General features: G+C 45.3%; 2 protein-coding genes across 16 annotated transcripts in view; one reads left to right on the forward strand and one right to left on the reverse strand.

Annotated features, from left to right (window-relative positions):
• Positions 1 to 11,938, reverse strand: part of ANKRD13A (ankyrin repeat domain 13A) — a 30,130-nt gene extending 18,192 nt beyond the window's left edge. The window contains exons 1-3 of one of the 2 annotated variants that reach the window (XM_087857251.1): positions 11,559 to 11,938; positions 9,938 to 10,209; positions 464 to 596 (exon numbers count right to left, since the gene is read on the reverse strand). Coding sequence is in view for 1 of the 2 variants with exons in the window: in XM_045791449.2 (XP_045647405.1) it covers positions 464 to 596; positions 11,559 to 11,654 (229 nt within the window). In the remaining variant the exon portion in view is untranslated. The remainder of the gene's footprint in view (positions 1 to 463; positions 597 to 9,937; positions 10,210 to 11,558) is intronic. The other variant, XM_045791449.2, reaches the window with a different exon arrangement.
• A 2,378-nt stretch (positions 11,939 to 14,316) lies between these two features.
• Positions 14,317 to 18,470, forward strand: part of GIT2 (GIT ArfGAP 2) — a 49,376-nt gene continuing 45,222 nt past the window's right edge. For all 14 annotated transcript variants that reach the window (XR_006778449.2, XR_006778448.2, XM_045791451.2 and 11 more), the window contains exon 1: positions 14,317 to 14,498. Coding sequence is in view for 12 of the 14 variants with exons in the window: in XM_045791451.2 (XP_045647407.1) it covers positions 14,447 to 14,498 (52 nt within the window). In the remaining 2 variants the exon portion in view is untranslated. The remainder of the gene's footprint in view (positions 14,499 to 18,470) is intronic.

The raw sequence follows: 18,470 nt of genomic DNA on the forward strand, positions 1-18,470 counted from the left end.
TCTCTTTGCTCAGCCAACACAGAATTACTCTGACCAACAGTAAGATAGCTTGCAAGCAGGTGAAATGCCAGGATTTCACCGAAAAAGGCTACTTTCAGCCATAATTCCGTTTGGATTTTGCCTATCCCGACAGATTCACTGGAGTTACCATCACATTCCTCAGGAGGAATCTGGCCTCCACACTCATGTGCGGTGGAAGGGTTGGCACTGAGAGCTGATTTCTGGATAGGAGTCGCCCTCCACTGAGGGCTTCTGGCCCAGGACACAGTTCAGACCATTGTGCTGCAGGTCAGCCAGCAGCCTCTGAGGCCCGCATCTCCTCGCCCCGGCCCCTACTCCCAAGAGAGAAAGAGTCTTAAGATAAAGATAACTCGAGGACGATTATAACCGAGACCGGCCTTTATTCAGAAAGTGATACTGAAACAAAACAAAAGGCTTTCAAATATTTTAAAAGCATACTTGCCTGTCCATCCCTCACGATTTTCTTTTGTAACATCTGCTTTATGTCGGAGCAAGACTCGAGCAGATTCCAAATGTCCCAAGGAAACAGCAAGGTGCAGTAAGGTTCGGCCTCGTGGATCCAGAGCCTCCACATTCTGTGAAGTAAATACTGGCGTTTACATAATTGTGTATATTACAGCAAAACACGGAAATGTGTGCGACAGGTAAAATTTAGTATAAAAAGAGAAAGTTACACATTAATTACAGCAATATATGGAAGAAAGAATGCTTGCATGTGCGAGTGGTTGAAATACGAATTTGAGGGCTATAATAAAGATGATGGCTACTGAGTTCCTTTTTCTATCAAGCGAAGTGTCTAACAACTAAACGTTGGCTGTAGGCCTCAGATCATCAGACACGTCTTATGCTCGCAACTCCAATGAAGTCTAAATAAGGCTAGGGGCTTTCATGAATGCAACCACCCTGTGACACAGAACATGGGGGATTTCTCAAGAATGTATCAGCATTCAGGTCTAGAACAGGAAGTAGAGGACTTTAAGCAAAACTGAAAGTACAGACGATAATTTGGGTCAGAATAAAGTTAGATTCTCTAGCCGGGTTCCCACCAGCACGCCACTCTCATTACGGTGTATGGAGTTCCAAGTGCCCTGAAGTAGCAGTATCCACGGGCCCTGCAATGAGCACGATCCGCCAGACGTGTATGTGGAAATATTTACAGGTAAATGTGAGAACAAACACGCGCCATTTTGGTCCATTGCCCCTTGAAGGTTTTCTTCCGCATGCTAGACACAGCCATTTGGCTTTTACTCTTCACTCCTACTCTGGCCCTCCTTCCCCCACCTGCATTGGGTAGAGAGCCAAGTGGTAGTTTCTCTGGTGTGAGCTCAGTCTGAACAACCGAATGCTGCCTTCCAAAGATGACTCTGAACATTCTTCCAAGGACACAATAAACTACTGTGGGACTTCTGGGATGTAAAATGTTTTAAGTGCTCAAATACTTCTCAGGAAATGTGCTTTTATCTTGATTTGAGATGTTAACTGTTGTGCAGGCATTAACTGCAGACTCCAAAGTTATCCAGAATGTTCCACTTACTGGCCACAGGGGAGAAAGGTAAGCAGAACTAAACAACTACTGCCCAGCAGCTACTGAACCTCCCTGTTTTGCAAAGTGCATCATGGCCGCCATGCAGTGAAGACAGGAACTGTTCTCGAGGAATGACTGCAGTGGCTGAAGACATTCTGCTAAGTGAGCACATGTCGTCCTGGACCAATCCCAGGCCTCAGCGTTCTCTCCGGCACTGGAATACCAACACATCTCCTGGAATGGGGCCCACACCACCTCCCAGGACTCCCTGGCTTTCCCCAAGGGTATGGCTTGTCTCTCTCGCCAGAGACACCGATGTTCTTCCAAAGGACCGGATCCAAGTCCCATACTTCCTAGCTTCCGCCACCCCGGTCTCTAATTTGCATTAAACCATTGTTTTTAAAAAAGTAATCTAGGTGAAGATTTTTAGCTGAGTTAAAGTTTAGCAGGAGAGAAAGAATTAGCAAATTCATTACCTCTTTACATATCTGTTCTATAAACTCTCCTCACCTAACAAGTTCAATCTCCGGGAGCGGTGCTGGGTTTAGCACACTGCCTGATATAGAAGGGATGTTTAACAATATCTATCACACAAAACGGGATATTCTATTTAATGCATTCACACCCCAGAACAAAACTAACATCCCAGACCAAGGACTAACACTCAGGCTCCTGGGCAACCACTAGATATGATGGGTAAAATCAGAGCCAAATACATTAAGTTGCTGACTGTCTCCTGTTTTGGACCACAGGATAAAACATACGTATGAGCCGGACAGCAGCACATTCCACACTGCTGATGAGCTCTTCAGAGCCTCCTGCACCTCTTCCTCATTGGAGAAGAGAGAAGGGAGGAAGAATACTATATTATGGTGACTGGGATTAAAGACAGTGGATGACTGAAGTGGTAATTAGCAAAACAGAGGATCGCAAATCAATACAGAACAATCAACAAAACTGAAAATTGGTTCTTGGTAAATATCAACAAAATTGACAAACTTTCAGCTAGACTGACCAGGAAAAAAGACTCCAGTTACCAAAAGCAAGAAGGAAAGAAGGGATATCACTACTAACTCTACAGAAATACAAAACATTTAAAAGCAATACTATGAACAACTGTATGCCAACGGATTAGAGACTTAAATGAAAGGCACATATTCCTAGACAGACACAAACTAGCAAGAATGACTTAAGAAAAAATAGAAAATCTGAATAAATTTGTAACAAGTAAAGAGACTGAATCAGTAATTTTTAAACTTTAAAAAAAGCTCAGGCCCAGATGGCTTCACTGGTGAATTCTGCCAAACATTCAAAGAATTAATGTCAATTTTTCACAAACTCTTCCAAAAAAAAAAAGAGAGAGACAGAGACAGAGAGAGAGAGAAGAGAAAGGAAAACTTCCTAACTCATTTTATGAGCCCAGTATCATCCTGATAACAAACACATTACCAAAAAAAGAAAACCACAGACCAATACCTCTAATGAATATAGACGCAAAATCCTCAACAATATATTAGCAAAACAAATTTAGCAACACATAAAAAGGGTTATTAAACATCAGGACCAAGTGAGATTTATCCCAAATGCAAAGATGGCTTAATATCTGATCATTAATATAACACATCATATCAATAGAATAAAATAAAATTAAAAAACACATGATCATCTCAACAGATGCATGCTGCGGTCTGAATGTAGTCTAAATTCTTATGTTGAAATCCTAACCTTCAAAGATGATGGTATTAGAAGTGGGGCCTTTGGGGGGGTGCTCAGGTCATGAGTGTGGGGCCCTTGTGAATGCAATTAGTGTCTTAATAAAAGAGGCCCAGAGAGCTTGCTAGAGCCACTTTCACCACGTGAGGACACAGCTGGAAAGCTCCTGCTATGAGCCAGGAAGCAAGCCCTCTCCAGCCACGACACTAAATCCGCCAGCACCATTACCTTGGCTTTAGAGCCTCCTGATCTTTAAGAAACAAATTTCTATTGTTTATAAACAACCCAGTCTATGGTATTTTGTTACAGTGGCCCAAAAAAGACTAAGACAATGCAGAAAAAGCATTTGACAAAATCCAACACCCCTTCATGATACAAAATAATAATAAAAAACAAGGGGTGCCTTGGTGGCTCAGTTGGTTAAGTGCCTGCCTTTGGCTTGGGTCGTGATCCCAGGGTCCTGGGATTGAGCCCCATGTTGGGCTCCCTGCTCAGCCTATTTCTCCCTCTGTCCCTTCCCCTGCTTGTGCACTCTCTCTCTCTCTGTCAGATAAACAGAATTTAAATAAATAAATAAATATAGAAAAACAAGAAACACTCAACAAACTAGAAATAGAAGGTAATTTCCTCAAAGAACATCCAATTATGAAAACCCACAGCTAACATTATCTTAGTGGTGAAAGACTGGATGCCTCCCCCCTAAGATAAGGAACAAGACAAGGATGTTTCATCCCTTCTATTCAATACTGTACTAGACATTCTAACGAGGGCAATAAGGCAAGAAAAAGAAAGAAAAGGCATCCAGATTAGAAAGGAAGAAGTAAAACTATCTCTATTAGAACTAACAAAGGAGTTCAGCAAGATTGGAGGATACAAGATCAATATACAAAATCAATTATAGGGGCGCCTGGGTGGCACAGTCGTTAAGTGTCTGCTTTCAGCTCAGGGCCTGATCTCAGGGTCCTGGGATCAAGCCCCACATCGGGCTCCCTGCTCCGCTGGGGGCCTGCTTCTTCCTCTCCCACTCCCCCTGCTTGTGTTCCCTCTCTCGCTGGCTGTCTCTCTCTGCCAAATAAATAAATAAAATCTTTAAAAAAAAAAAATCAATTATATTTCTCAGAGAACAAACTAGTGGTTGCCAGAGGGGAGGGGAGGGGAGAGACGGGTAAAATAAAAAGGATTAAGAGATACAGACTTTCAGTTATAAAATAAATAAGGCACAAAGATGAAAAGTACAACATAGGAAATACACTCAATAATATTGTAATAATATAATAATGTTGTTTGGTGACAGATGGTGACTACACTTATCATGGTGAGCACTGAAAAACCATATAGAACTGTTGAATCAATATAGAACTGTTGAACCTGAAATTAATATAACATTGTCTGTTAATTATACTTCAATTTTTAAAAATGAAACAAAATCAATTGTATCTCTATACACTTTAACAAATAACTCAAAATGAAATTATGACAATAATTCTATTTACAATAGCATCGAAAAGAATAAAACATTTAGGAATAAATAACAAAAGTGCAAAACATATACTCTGAAAACTATAAAGCATTCTTGAAAGAAATTAAGACCTAAATAAATGGCAAAACATCCCACGTTCATGGTTCAGAAGACTTAATATTTAAGATGTCAATACTCCCCAAATTGAGGGCACCTGGGTTGGCTCAGTCAGTTGAGCATCTGCCTTCGGCTCAGGTCACGATCCCAGGGTCCTGGGATTGAGTCCCTCGCTGGGCTCCCTGCTCAGCAGGGAGTCTGTATCTCCCTCTCCTTCTAACCCTCCCCTGTGCTCATGCTCTCTTTCTCTCAAATAAATAATAAAATCTTAAAAAAAAAAAAAAGTACTCCCCAAACTAAGCTACAGAGTCAATGCAATACCTATCAAAATTCCAGCTAGCTTTTTGTAAAGATTGACTAGCTGATCCTAAAATTCTTAAGGAATTGCAAGAAGACCAGCATAGCCAAAACCATCTTGAAAAGAGCAAGGTTTGAAGACTCACACTTACCAGTTTCAAAACTTAACTATGTACAAATCTACAGCAATCAAGACAGTGTGGTACTGGCATAAAGATAGAATCAATAGAATTTAAGAGTCCAGAAATAAACTTACGCATTTATGGTCAATTAGTTTTCAGCAAGGGTGCCAAAATAATTCAATGGGGAAAGAATAATCTTTTCAGCAAATGGTGCTTGAACAACTGGATATCCACATGCAAAAGGATGAAATTTTAAATATATGATACATGAAAATTAGCTCTAAATTGATCATAAACCCAAATCAAAGAGCTAAAACAATAAAACCCTTAGAAGAAAACAGAGTTCATCTTTGCGAACTTGGGATAGGTAAAACCTTCTTAGATACGACACCAAAAGCATAAGAAACAAAAGAAAATACAGAGAAATTGCACTTCATCAGAACTGAAAATGTTTGTACTTCACATGATACCATAAAGAAAGTAAAAAGACATCCCACAGAAGGGGAAAAAATATGTGCAAGTCATTTATCTGATAAAGGGCTAGTCAGTATCCAGAATATAGGAAGAACTCGAACTTCTCAAGAATAAAAAGACAACCCAGTTTTTAAATGGGCAAAGGATCTAGAATAGACATTTCTTCCAAGACGATACGCCAATGCCAATGAGTACGTGAAAAGAGGCTCAATTTCACTCATCACTAGGGTAATGTCAGTCAAAACCACAATGAGATGCCACTTCACACCCACCAGGACGACTACAATCAAAAAAGAACAGCAAGTGTGGACGAGGATGTGGAGGAACTGGAACCCTCGCGCACTGCTGGTGGGAACGTACGATGGTGCAGCCAGTTTGAAAAAGTCAAACACAGAGGGACCATATGACCCAGCAATTCCTCTCAGGGGTATTTACCCAAGAGAAGTAAAAACATGCACCCATACGAAAACTTGTACACAATTTGCATACAGCATTATTCGTATAGCCAAAAAGTAGCAGGGCCGGGGGGGGGGCGGCAAATATCCATCAACTGGTAAACGGATAAACAAAATGCAGTACACCCAGACAACAGAATACTGCTCAGCCGTAAAAAGGAACAAAGGCCTGATACGCGCCACAATGTGAATGAACGTCACAAGCAGGGTAAGTGCAAGAAGCCAGACACCAAAGGCGACGTGTCGTAGGATTCCGTTTCCAGGCAATGTCCAGAACAGGCCAGTCTAGAGAGACAGCAAGTAGATTAGCGGTCACCTGGAGCTGTGTAGGGGTGGATGGGAAATGGACAGCGACTACGGGGTACGTGGTTTCTTTCTGGGGAGATGAAAATGTTCCGGAATTTGATGGTGGTGATGGTTGCACAACTCAGTGAAGACACTAAAAACCACTGAATGATATACTTTAATGCGTGAATTGTATGATGAGTGAATTATATAGCTCAATAAAGATGTTTGAAAAAACCTATGGACGTATGTGCTTTATGTAATACGGGAAACGAATGTAGCATCTGTATACTGTTCCGTGAGTTGCTTAATTTCTTCAGAGCTTCCGTTTGCTGCCTCGTACACTGGGAATAGAAAACCCCGACCTTACAGAGTTCTTACAAGAGTAAAGGCTTAATACCTAACCCTGTAAGAAGCACTAAGAAGAATTAGCTCTTATTATCATACACCCACATTATGAGTGTATATAAGCAGTCAGTTTCCCCCTAAAAGGGATCTGTCCAGATTTCCTTACAGTTCATAGTGGGGCTTAGGGTCTCCAACCAAGGACATTAGTTAGGTGAGCAAGAGCTTTCAGAATTAACCTGGAATTCACGTTGGAAGCTGATCATTTCAGTTTTTCCTTTATGTCTCTTCAGTCATGAACTCTACCAAATTAAAAATACCCACCCCCTCACACTGTAATAGTGCCCCCAAAAAAGAAAAGCAGTGAGATTTCTGCAGGTCCCCATCCTAACTGCTAATTTAAGCCCACCGACTTTGCTTGCTCAAAGCCTTGTTTGCAGCCTGCTGCTCTCCGGAGGCAGGAAAAAGGCCAAGCTTTGAGTGCAGGCTGCATGCAGAGCCAGACAACAGGCCCACGTCCAGGCCCCTGACTAGCGTCCGGTGCATTACCCAACCCTTCTGTGTCGTCCCCAGCACGATGTAAGTGCCTCACCAACTATCACTGTTACCTCTTGGGGGGGGGGGGGGGCTCCAGCAAGAGGCTGCTAACTGACCTTCCATTCTCTCCAGAGAGGCTGCCCTCATTCCTGTGCATCTCACACTGCTCTGGTCCTCTGCGGCTCGAACTGACTCCCCCACCCCAAGTCAGGCAGGCATAGTTCCCTCAAGTAAGCCTGAGCCCCCGAGGGCCAAGGGGGAGCCCGTGAGAGCAGGCTCTAGCTCTTCCTCTGGGAGGCTTGGCCCCTGGCTGCTGGCAGGCCTCCAGCCAACAGGCACCAAGCTGTATGAGTGCCCAGTGCCCCACTCGGCCTGCTGCAGACTGGGGCGAGAACCCCAGGGTAGCTCCCCGTACAGCTCTGAGGATTGCTGCCGCCTAGAACATCCTCTTCCTCTTGCTCCTATGGGGTACTTTTTTTTCACCTGCTGGCTTCCTCACGGGGGGCTGGCCCTCGAGCCGGGCCTCATCTGCCACCCTCCACCCTACTCGGTCCTGGGTTTCCCCCCATCTAAGGTGCACTGACGGACCTTTGCACATGTCCCCTTAAGTGTGCACTCATTCTCCCAGCATCCGTAAGAAGGCAGGGATGATTAACAGACCTCTCCAGCTAAATGACAAACAGCATAACCATGACACAAATCATTTCCGCTGCACCGACTTCAAGGCCCCACTGAATATTAAAGACAGTAGAGCTGATGCGTTAAGAGGCACTTAATAAAGAGCCCTGCTGAGCCAACATGGAAAGCTCGAAACATCTACAGAGTTGGCAAACTCCACACTGCAGCTCTCAGCAAGACCTTGGGGTGGGGGCTGACTCACGCACACTCGGAAACACGCCTATCCTCTTTAGCCGGACAAACTTGATTCTTTCCGTGCTGCTGTTCCTAGAACAAAATACAATTCTTACAGCTACCAGTGTGCCTGCTTCCAGTCGCACTCGTGGGATGGAAGGAATGAAGGAACAGACAGCAGAAGCTTCCTGGCAAACAAAACGCTAAGTGAAACAGCTGCTTGTATTGCTGGGGCGATAGGAATTTTTTGTTTTTAACTATGCAGCCAATACATGTTCCTTGCAGAAAAACTGGAGCATACATAAAAGAAACTGAATGCCCAGGAAGATTATAATAATCACAGCAGCAACGATGATAAACAGGATTACTCTCCTTTACTATGTGCCTGCGCTTTCAGACTATTCTCTGCCTTATTTTCCACAATCCTGCCCTGGAGAGACTCTTACGGAAAGCAGCAGAATGGAAGGGTTAAGAATACAGCATTAGGACAGAGTCCGACTTTCTGGGTTCACACCCTGGTTCAGCCACTGGCGAAGCATGCAACTGAGCCTCCCCACCTCATCTGTAAAATGGGAATCACGATAGCATTCACTCCAGGGCACTGGTGTGAGAATTAAATCTCAAGTTGCACAGAAAGCATTTCAACACAATGCCTGACAAATGGGTAGGCTTTCAGTGTTACTCTATTTTTACAGATGATATAACAATTCAGCAAGGGTAAATAACTTGCCCAAGCTCACAACGTTATCAGTATTAGTACTGGCCATTAACCCAACTGCCTCCAAGTCACAGAAGTGCGTAGTTGTTTCATAATCAAGAGGGTCTTGACAAATATGAAAGCAACAAAATATTTCCTGCCACATATTTTAATGGTATCAATGAATAAATTCTTAACCCTGAACCAGTTACATAATTTGCAGGGCGCAGTGAAAAATGAAAATGCAAGGCTCCTCGTTCAAAAAAATAATTAAGAATTTCAAGACGGTGGGGGTGCCTGCATGGCTCAGTTGGCTAAGGGTCCAACTCTTGATTTGGGCTCAGGTCAGATTTCAGGGTTGTGAGATCGAGTCAGACTCCGCGCCGAGCGGGGAGTCCGCTCAAGATTCTCTCTCCCTCTGCCCCCTCCCAGGCTGTCTTGCTCTTGCTCGCTCACGCTCTCTCTCAAATAAATAAATCTTAAAAAAAGAATTTCAAGATGATGACAGCAGAGCATTATACCAAGCACACCCCTCCTGAGCACAGGTAGCACGGCCCTGAAGCCAGCCCCATCTCTACCCCTTCAATGGACAAGTTTCAGGATTGAGATTAGATTATGTGGTCACGACAGCCAAGCTCTCACGGTGAAGCTGTTCTTTATGAATCTGCTTCAACCACCTCTTAGAGAGGGCTGCTGTACTATGAAATGATCGACAGGGGTAACCAATAACAAAGTCAAAACCAAATAATTAGCAAGTACGAATATTCTTCCTTTGACACCCCCCCCTTGACAGTATAAGGTGTGAAGGATCATTTTACTCCAGGAAAACCTGCTGCAGAATTATAATTCTCTGATCACAGATGTCCTTAACATTTTTCAAGGTAAGAGGCACAGAGAACTTCCAAAGAATTACAGCCTACAGGAAAAGGAGAGAATTCAACTATGCCACAGTTTAGATTGTAAACCAAGACTGTGTTCTTATCAAACAAGTTCTTCCATAAAGAAAAACTGCACTTCATTCAAGCTCTTTTTCTTCACCTCCAATGAAGAGAAAGCCTGCTGTTTTCAGAAATCAGTATCGAAAGAGTATGTGGCTTAACGATGGCGATGAACTTCTCTATCGAAAGGGAGTTTAGTTCTGTGACTGTCTTTGTACTTTATCTCAGGATTTCCCAAGAAGCTGGGGAGGCCCCCATACTGAGGAAGTTCAGATGCACAACAGCAGGACTGCCTGGTCATTTTTCAAGTGTCCAAGGTGAGAACACTTAGAGCTGAGAACAAAATGACGGAGGACTCCCTCTGCGCCACATCTAGGAACAGAAAGGGAATGAAATCACCAGGTATTCTGGGACACCTAATGGTGAATCATCTACTCTGGGGGCGTGAGCTAATTAAGACCAATGACTATTACAATAAAAGTTTATTCTGTCTGGACAGAGCATTTAAATGGAAAAAAAAAAAAAAGAGCAACTCTTGACTTCCAGCAAATGCTCAACAGATTTTTTAAAAATATAGCAGGGTGCAAGAACCCACACTTAGCAGTAACCATTCACCAAATGGGGTGATGCTGACTTGCTCAATTTTTGCCAACCAAAAGTGCTTTTTCTCTAAAATTTCTTGACAATTGCAGCATCGCTTTTGAGCCATTCAAAAATCTGGACTTCAAAGTCAACAAGAATTACACCAAATAATTACAGATCCTTATCCTAACTGCTAAGTATGTTAGCTTGTAACTTGAGGGCACCGATAACTCCCAGAATTGTTGAGATGCCTTTAAAAGCAGAGTTTCTCAAGCAGAACAATACTGACATTTCGGACCAGGTAATTCTCAGTGTGGAGAGCTGTCTTGTGCACTGTAGGGCGGTGAGCAGTATCCCTGGCCTCTAGGGTTAAGATCCCAGTAGCACCCACTCCCTACTGGTAACAACCAAACCCTTCTCCACGCATTACCACTGGGGGTGGGGAGGTGTGTGTCAAAAATCACCTCCAACTGAGAACCACTGCTTTAAAGAGATGGCAATAAATAAAAGACAAGGACTCAAAGCACTTGAGAACAGGAAGGGATTCTAAGGATCCTGTGCACCCCTGATTCTCAAACTTTGGTATGTCTCAGCCTCCCTGGGCCAGAAAGAGAAAATGCCTTGCCCAAGGTCACAGGGCGAGTTAGAACCTGGACTCCAAACCCAACCAAGCCCTTCCTTTCAAAAAGGGTGGGTGGGGTGAGCAGCGTGTGCCGTTCTCACCTCTTTGGGAGAGGCAGGAGAGCCTAATTGGTTAAGACAGGGCACTCTGGAGCCAGCCGGCCAGAGTTAAAATCCCGACTTGGTATTTATTAGGTTGGCGACCTTGCGCAAGGCACATAACCTCTGAGAGCCTCAGTTTCCTTCTCTGGCAAATGTAATACTAACAGTACCTACCTCCTAAGATTGTTGGGAAGGCAAAAAGATAATAATAATGTTCCTAAAGCCCTCGGTACAGGGCCTGGTACCCAGTAAGCACTCCGATACATGTCCTCTTATTATTATTGTCCCACGGCTGCAGAATTGAAGGGGTCTGCGGGGCCCCGAAGGCAGAGGGCTGGAGATGGGCTCAGGAAAGCGAAGCGACCCCCCGACCCCCCCCCTCCTCGCTGCGGGCGGACCCCCGCCCCGCCCCTCACCTGGCCCCGCAGCTCCTTCTCCAGCTGCCGGTAGTCGTTGTTCCAGACCAGGAGGTGCAAGGGGAAGTGGCCACTGCTCTCGCGGGCCGAGGACATGGCGAGAAGGCCGCAGCCGGGCCCTCACCGCCCGCTTGCCAAGCCTCAGCCCCCGGCGGGGTCTCCTGTGCCCGCCCGCCCGGCCGGCGGCCGGCAAGAGAGAGAGAGAACGAAGCGAGCGAGAGACGGGCGCGGTACGCGGAGAGATGGGCAACGGCCGGGTGCGGGAGGCGCGGGAGGTCGGGGGTCGCGGGCTGGGTCGGGGACGGGGTCGGCCGCGCCCACCCCGCGCCCCGCCGCGCTCCCGCCCGCGCTGACAGCTCCAGAACCGACTTCTGCGGGCCGAACTGCCCCAAACAGGGAAGTGCGCGGGGCGAACCACCGCGCGCCGCGGCGGGGAGAGACGCGGTTAGCCACGCGGCCCGGAGTCGACCCGATTGCACCCACCCCCAACTACACACCGGGAAACAAAGTGCAATCCCAAAACAGAGGTAACGTTCTCTCCCTTAGCTCAGAATCTCGACACGGAAAACTCGGCCCAGCCGTCACCAGCCCCTTTCCCCCTGCTCCAGCGATCTCATATGGTTCAGTCCACAACTGGGCCTCTTCCATCCGCTCTGAGTTCAGAGGGTGGCAGCTGGGGCCTGGACCAAACCATTCCAGTTACAGACTCCCTTGCAGCCTTTTTGGAATTGGGCAGTGCTTCCATGATTGGCCAGAAGCCATTTTGGAAGTGGGCAACACCAACAATTTTAAAGGGGGAATTAGAAACTCTAGAGAAGTGGCATTGGAAATTTGCATAACAAGGGGATTGTTCTTCCTCAGGGTTTCTCAACATCCGCACGTTGTAAACTCAGTAATTTTCTTTCTGTGGGGATTGCCCTGTGCTTTCTAGGATGTTGAGATGCATCTCTGGCCTTTCTATCCACTGGATGCCATAGCACTCCCCCGCCAAGATGTCTCCAGACATTGCCAAGTGTCCCCTGGGGGAGAAAAAACATCCCCAGTTGAGAACCACTGTTCTATCTGAACTCCAAACCGGATTATGATCCAAAGGTACCTATGATGGTGGTTCTTCCACATCTGAGCGTCATTTATTTTCAAAACTAGCCACTTAAGTTTGGGATATGGCTAAAAAGACTAATAGATAATACCCAGACTTGATCACAGTCTGCAAATATTAAGTTCATTCTTTGGGTTTCAACCTCAGACACTACAGGACTTTGATTCAATAAAGAGCCAAGTCGATTTACAGCTACTTACCAGCCTAAGCTCTTGGCACAGTTGTCTACCACTAGCCCACACAGCTGGGTGAAGTTATTCAATGCATCCTGAAAGCATACCTTCTCCCTCCCCTGCCTGTGTGCATCCAGCTCTTCAGATGCCTGCAACAACAGCTGTTCAAGAATCCTGGCCTAATCCATTCTCCACATGTGTTGAGTCCAGAAGATTTGTGAGTCTGCGAACTGAAACAGGATGCAGGAGCGTGAGGACGGCACCCAGAGGCTCTCACTGTGGAATGTGTGGGAATTATGCACTTATTCCTACACCACACATTTGTCAAAATGGAGAGACAGACCAACATCCAGGGCTTCTAAGACCTCTTCCAGGACTTCCTAGCTTTCCAGAATCTTTATGCAACTTAATCTTTCTCTTCATCATTCAATGTTTATTGAACATCTCTCTTATTCATGAGCTGAAGAACTCCACAATGGCTGCTTCCCAGAATATCTAAGTCAAAACAATGCCTGGCCCTTAATAGGCATCTGATATATCCCAAATGGGGATCATGGCTGTGCTTACATATAATATCTACAATAAATATTCATTAATATTAGGGCCCCATCTCTTCTCTATTCACACTGATTAAACTCATCTCATTGTGCTTATCTCACATCATGCCGCAGATTACCGTAGGTCATCTGTTCTTATTCTCAAAAACAGAAAGTTGTGATTAGAAAATAATAGTAATACCAAATACCAATAATAGTGGGAGCTACTATTATTGAGTGCTTACTATGGGACAGGCACACCACATTTTTCTGGAAGTTATTCCATTTGTCCTTAGCGAGATAGTAAATATTTAGCTTTCCAGGCCATATATGAGTTTTGTCAGATAGTCTTCATACACTTCCTCTTCTCCTTTTCTTTCTTTACAACCCTTTAAGAATGCAAAAAGATCGTTCTTATGTAGCAAGACATGCCAAAAAAAAAAAGAAAAAAATCGTGCGTTAGAGGTCGATGACACATCAGCTCCATTTTGCACATGAGATTAAAACTGCAGCCAAAGAAACACCTAGCATTGCTAATTTTACTTATTTTATTGTAGCTCTACCACAGTAGAATGTAAGCGCGGTGAGAAAAGGAAATTTTGTCTTCTTTGCTCACTGTTATTTCTTCTGCGCCTGGAATAGTGTGTGTGAACACAGTAGATGTTCAATAAACATTTATTGAATAAGTGAATGAATTTGACCAGTTATACTAAGTGACTTGACTATTGATTGCTGCAGGAAACTTGTGGCTGCAGCTGCTTCCCCTGGTATTAGTGCTAGGACTTCCAAAGCTAGACCAAATTGAAGAAAATATATAAGCCGGGCAGAAAATGCTTGGGCACATATCTGCCCTTACTCAAGATGGCGACAAGGCAGTGTGCCCTTTCCGGTCACATGATGTGCCCGTCGGCGAAGGGCACCTCCCCGCGCGTGCGTATTGCGCCGCGGCTGCGAGGCGCTGAGGGAAGAGGTGCCGCCGCCAGCGCCGCCGCGGGGACCCGTTAGAGCGGAAGCGCCGCCGCCGCCGCCGCCTTCGCTGTCCCGGGGACCCTGATTCCTGGCAGGTGGGAGGCGGGAGCCATGTCGAAGCGGCTTCGGAGCAGCGAGGTGTGCGCTGACTGCAGCGGTCCGGGTGAGTCGCACCGGCCGGGCCCGCTTCCCTCATCTCTGCTCAAGGGACCCCTGCCCCGGGGCCGCCCCCTCGGGTCGGGCGGGTCCCGGCGTCCGAACTCCACACCCGGGGTCGCGAGGAGGAGGAACCTGGGCGGCCTCGGGGCGGGACCCGTCCCAGGCCTGTCAGAGCCGGGCGGGCTAGGGGGCCGCCGCCCTCCCGCCCCTCCCTCCCCTCCGGTCCCCTCTAGTCCCCTCTGTCCCAGGCCAGGCGGGGAGGCTGCGGGGTCGAGGCTGCTTCCCCAACAGGAAGGGGCTTGGGCAATCCACAGGAAGGCCAATTACAGAAGTAAAATGCGAGCGTTCTCCCGGCTGCGGCCCCCAGAGGCTGCAGGTGTTCCCCCAGCTCCCGGCGCAACACCTCCCCCCGACCCCCTCCCCGCGAGGGGGCCCTGCCTGGGGTGGGTGCACTCGCCACTTCCGTCCACTGATACTCTCCAGGGGATCCCCGTAGATGATTTCCCTGCTCCTAAGATCCCGGCTTCCACTCCACCTCCACCGGGGAGAACCTCCAGAAGGTCAGGGTCTTGCAAACACAAGAAGCGCTTGCGAGGCAGTGCGTGTCTGAGTTTTGGGATCTGAACGGCCTGGGTTCAAACTAGGTTTTGTCTCTGGGTGACCTTGGGCTGGTGATTTCATTTGGCCTAGCCTTAATTTCCTTATTTTTCTGATGGAGATAATTGGGAGAACCACATTTAGTGGTAAGGAAGTCAATGGATATTCTTAGGATAATCTCATCTAAGTTTTTTCTTTTTTATAGTGCGTTGTTTAGTACAGAACCTTTGCGGTCTCTTAAAGCTAGAGTTGAGGTTCTAAATCATACATTAATTACAACCTACGAAACAAAATCACTGGCAAATAGACACATTTGGGCATTCAGGCAGGATAGGCATATGGGTATGTTGAAAGGTCAAAACTATTCTTCCCTTGCATAAGGGATTTAGAGTTTTCAGATTTAGAGTTCAGATCCCTCTTAGCAATTGAAACTGAATTGACAGGTCTCTATGCTATTCTTGGTGCTTGGATTAACCTGCTTTGAAATTTGAAGTAATTCAAAGGTAAGCTGACTTCTTTGGTTACAACAAAGTCCAATTAACCATCATAATTAAATCATTGAACACCAGTGTTTTTGCAACTGTTCTGCGCTTCATCTTGTTATGTGGCAGTGGAGACTGATTTTAAATAGTACTGTGATAAGTCAAACCTTATGTGGTTCTTTCATGACCTGTGTAGTGCAAGTGGGGTTACCAGTTTCCTTTGCAGATGGGGAAGGGGGTAGGGGAGTTGAAAAAGAGGACCTCAAGTCAGTGTGGGTTATACAGACTCCATCGTATTCTCTGAAAATGTTATTTGTTCCACTTCCTTATTTTCTTACTTGTTTTCAGTTGAACTTTCTGTGATGTGTTTGATTCACATGAGTCTAGATGCAGACTTCCTCTTGGAATATGTATTCTTACTCCTCATTAGGTGATGGGGGAAAAGGAAAACTGTTTCTCCATATCCACGCTAATGACTGTCTTGCCCTTCTGCAGCATTTCGTGCATATTTCAGAACACTCTCTCTTCCATTGTATCATTTTCGTTGTTGTCTCAAATGCCTAATCTACAGAGACTTGAGTCACTTCCTTCCTGTTTTGAATATAATTAGGCTACCTTGAAATGTTGTGTGAACTTGAGCAGCTAGGAATTTGTACTGCCTTTTCTGCAGAGCCCCAGAGAGTTGCCTCTTTCTCTTAGGGGGTCCCTTTAAAGATTCTGATGACTGCTAAGGCCTTCTCCCCAGAAAAGGCACATGTAGTCACTCTTTCATACAGAACTCATGATTTCTTGATGGGGTCGCAGACATTTCTGAAGTCCGTTTGTGGTGTTCCTGGAGTCTGGGGAAGAAGCCCCAGCATAGAACATGTAGGTAAACTGGAAGGGTTTCACCAACGTCATTCGTATGAACTCGATTTTGATTTTACTGTGTTGTGAACATTCTAATATTTTTTCCATGGGATTCTGAGCCATGATGTTAAAGTGATTAATTGAGAACCTTTCTTAATGTGTATTAAATCTTTGTTGTCTTATTCCTATTTAAACTCTCCAGGAACTCTGTGAATCCTCTGAATGATAGGTGAAAACCAAAGCTATGCTTCAAAATAGTCTTTTTTTTTTTTTTAAGTAGTAGTATGAGTACCAAACTACAAAAAGCACTGTTGTTATGTATCTTTGTAGGGATCTTTCATCTTGATGTTTTCAGTCTTCGCATTTCAGAATAGCATAGTAGTACTGACAGAATTTTACTTTGTTGAATTGTTCTGTTTCTGTTTTATTTCATGGCAACATTTGACCATGATCACATCTTAGCAAATATTTTACTTTTTTTTTTTTTTTTGAATGAGTCTAGTTCGTTTTAAAGGTTTTATTTTATTTTGAGAGACAGCAGGTGTGTGCTCCGGCAAGCTCCTATACACACACAGGGAGGGGCAGGGAGAGAGGGAGGGAGGGAGGGAGGGAGGGAGGGAGGGAGGGAGGGAGGGAATCAATCCCAGGTGGACTCCATGCTGAGTTTGGAGCCTGATCTCATGACCCTGAGATCCTGACCTGAGCAAAAATCAAGAGTAGGTCACTAAACTGACTGAGCCACCCAGGTGCCCCAAATCTAGTTCATTTTAAATAGATTGTTCTCTGAGCTGGACTACCTGAAAACTCCACTTGAGATTTTTCACTATAGTAATAGTATTCACCTGAAACAATTGATGTCTTAAGTATTGGCAATCAAAAACTTTTTCCGGTTGTCAAGAATTTCAGCAGCCCCTTGAAAATATCTGAATGGTACTTAGAAAATAATTTACAAAAGTTCTAACAGCTGACATTACTGACTACTTACTATATGCAAAGAACTTTACCCTTTGTATGCCCCCTCCTCTGAGGTATGCTGTTATTCCCATTTGATCCGTGGTGAGGATGCTCAAGAAAATAACTTATCTGAGGTTATTGTGCCGGAAGTGGCAGAGTTGGGGTTCCAACCCTGGACTGCTTGTCTCCAGAGCCACCCTCTCAACCACCACACTCTCTGACCCCCAGGATTTGTCTCTGATTGAAATCTCGGAACTTTTCATTATATGGTTGGAAAGGGTTTGAATAAACTGTTAAAAATGGTAAAGATGGTGTACATGCATTTTAGGGATTTTTGTGGACATTGAAGAATTTCTAAATATAACTCTTGGACCAGGCAGCTTGAGTGGCACCTATTGTCACCCCATTGTGAATCTGACGAAATATAGAAAGTCTGTTTGTATCTGGGGTTTCTAAGTATGTGTTCAGTTTACTTGCCCAGTGTGGATTATTCTCACTGCTTACCAAGTACGAATTATTCCTCGTCTCAAAGGATGTCTGCTGAAGCTCCATGGGATTTGGTGGGGAAGAAGTATTGTACATGCACCAAAAATACGACTCACTTTTATTTTACATCTTTGCCTCTTCGAAGCTGCTGTTATTCCAGCTTCTGTTCTTTCAGATCAGCTGCGAGGTGGGCCTCAGCAGTTTATCTGAAACAACTAACGGATGTCCTAGGACATTTTCTAGCAGAGAGGGCCCGATTCCTCAGTGTGTCCTCCGAGCCACCACAGCCAAGCAGTTTACTGTTGTGTTGCTCGCAGCTCTCTGGCAGGCCTAGAGCCGTGCGGGGGGAAAGCAGCAGATGACGGCAGCAGCATCTTCCGCATTCGCTTCAGATAATGCTGTGCAGATTATTCACTGACCTGGCTATGTTATCTTGCTGTTTGTGGAGACTGGTTTGAAATGATTCACCTGTACCCTCTCAGTTGGCTTCTCTACGTTGAATGAAGGAGCACGCATCCGAGATGGTAGATCCCATTAGCGCTGCAGATTGTGGCCCTGGACCAGAAAGGAGACAACCGCTTATTTAGGGCTTCAGCTCATGTGTTTAG

The sequence above is a fragment of the Ursus americanus genome, chromosome 30 (assembly GCF_024610735.1).
Source record: "Ursus americanus isolate L20-20 chromosome 30, mUrsAme1.1.p, whole genome shotgun sequence".
NCBI classification, from domain to species: Eukaryota; Metazoa; Chordata; class Mammalia; order Carnivora; family Ursidae; genus Ursus; species Ursus americanus.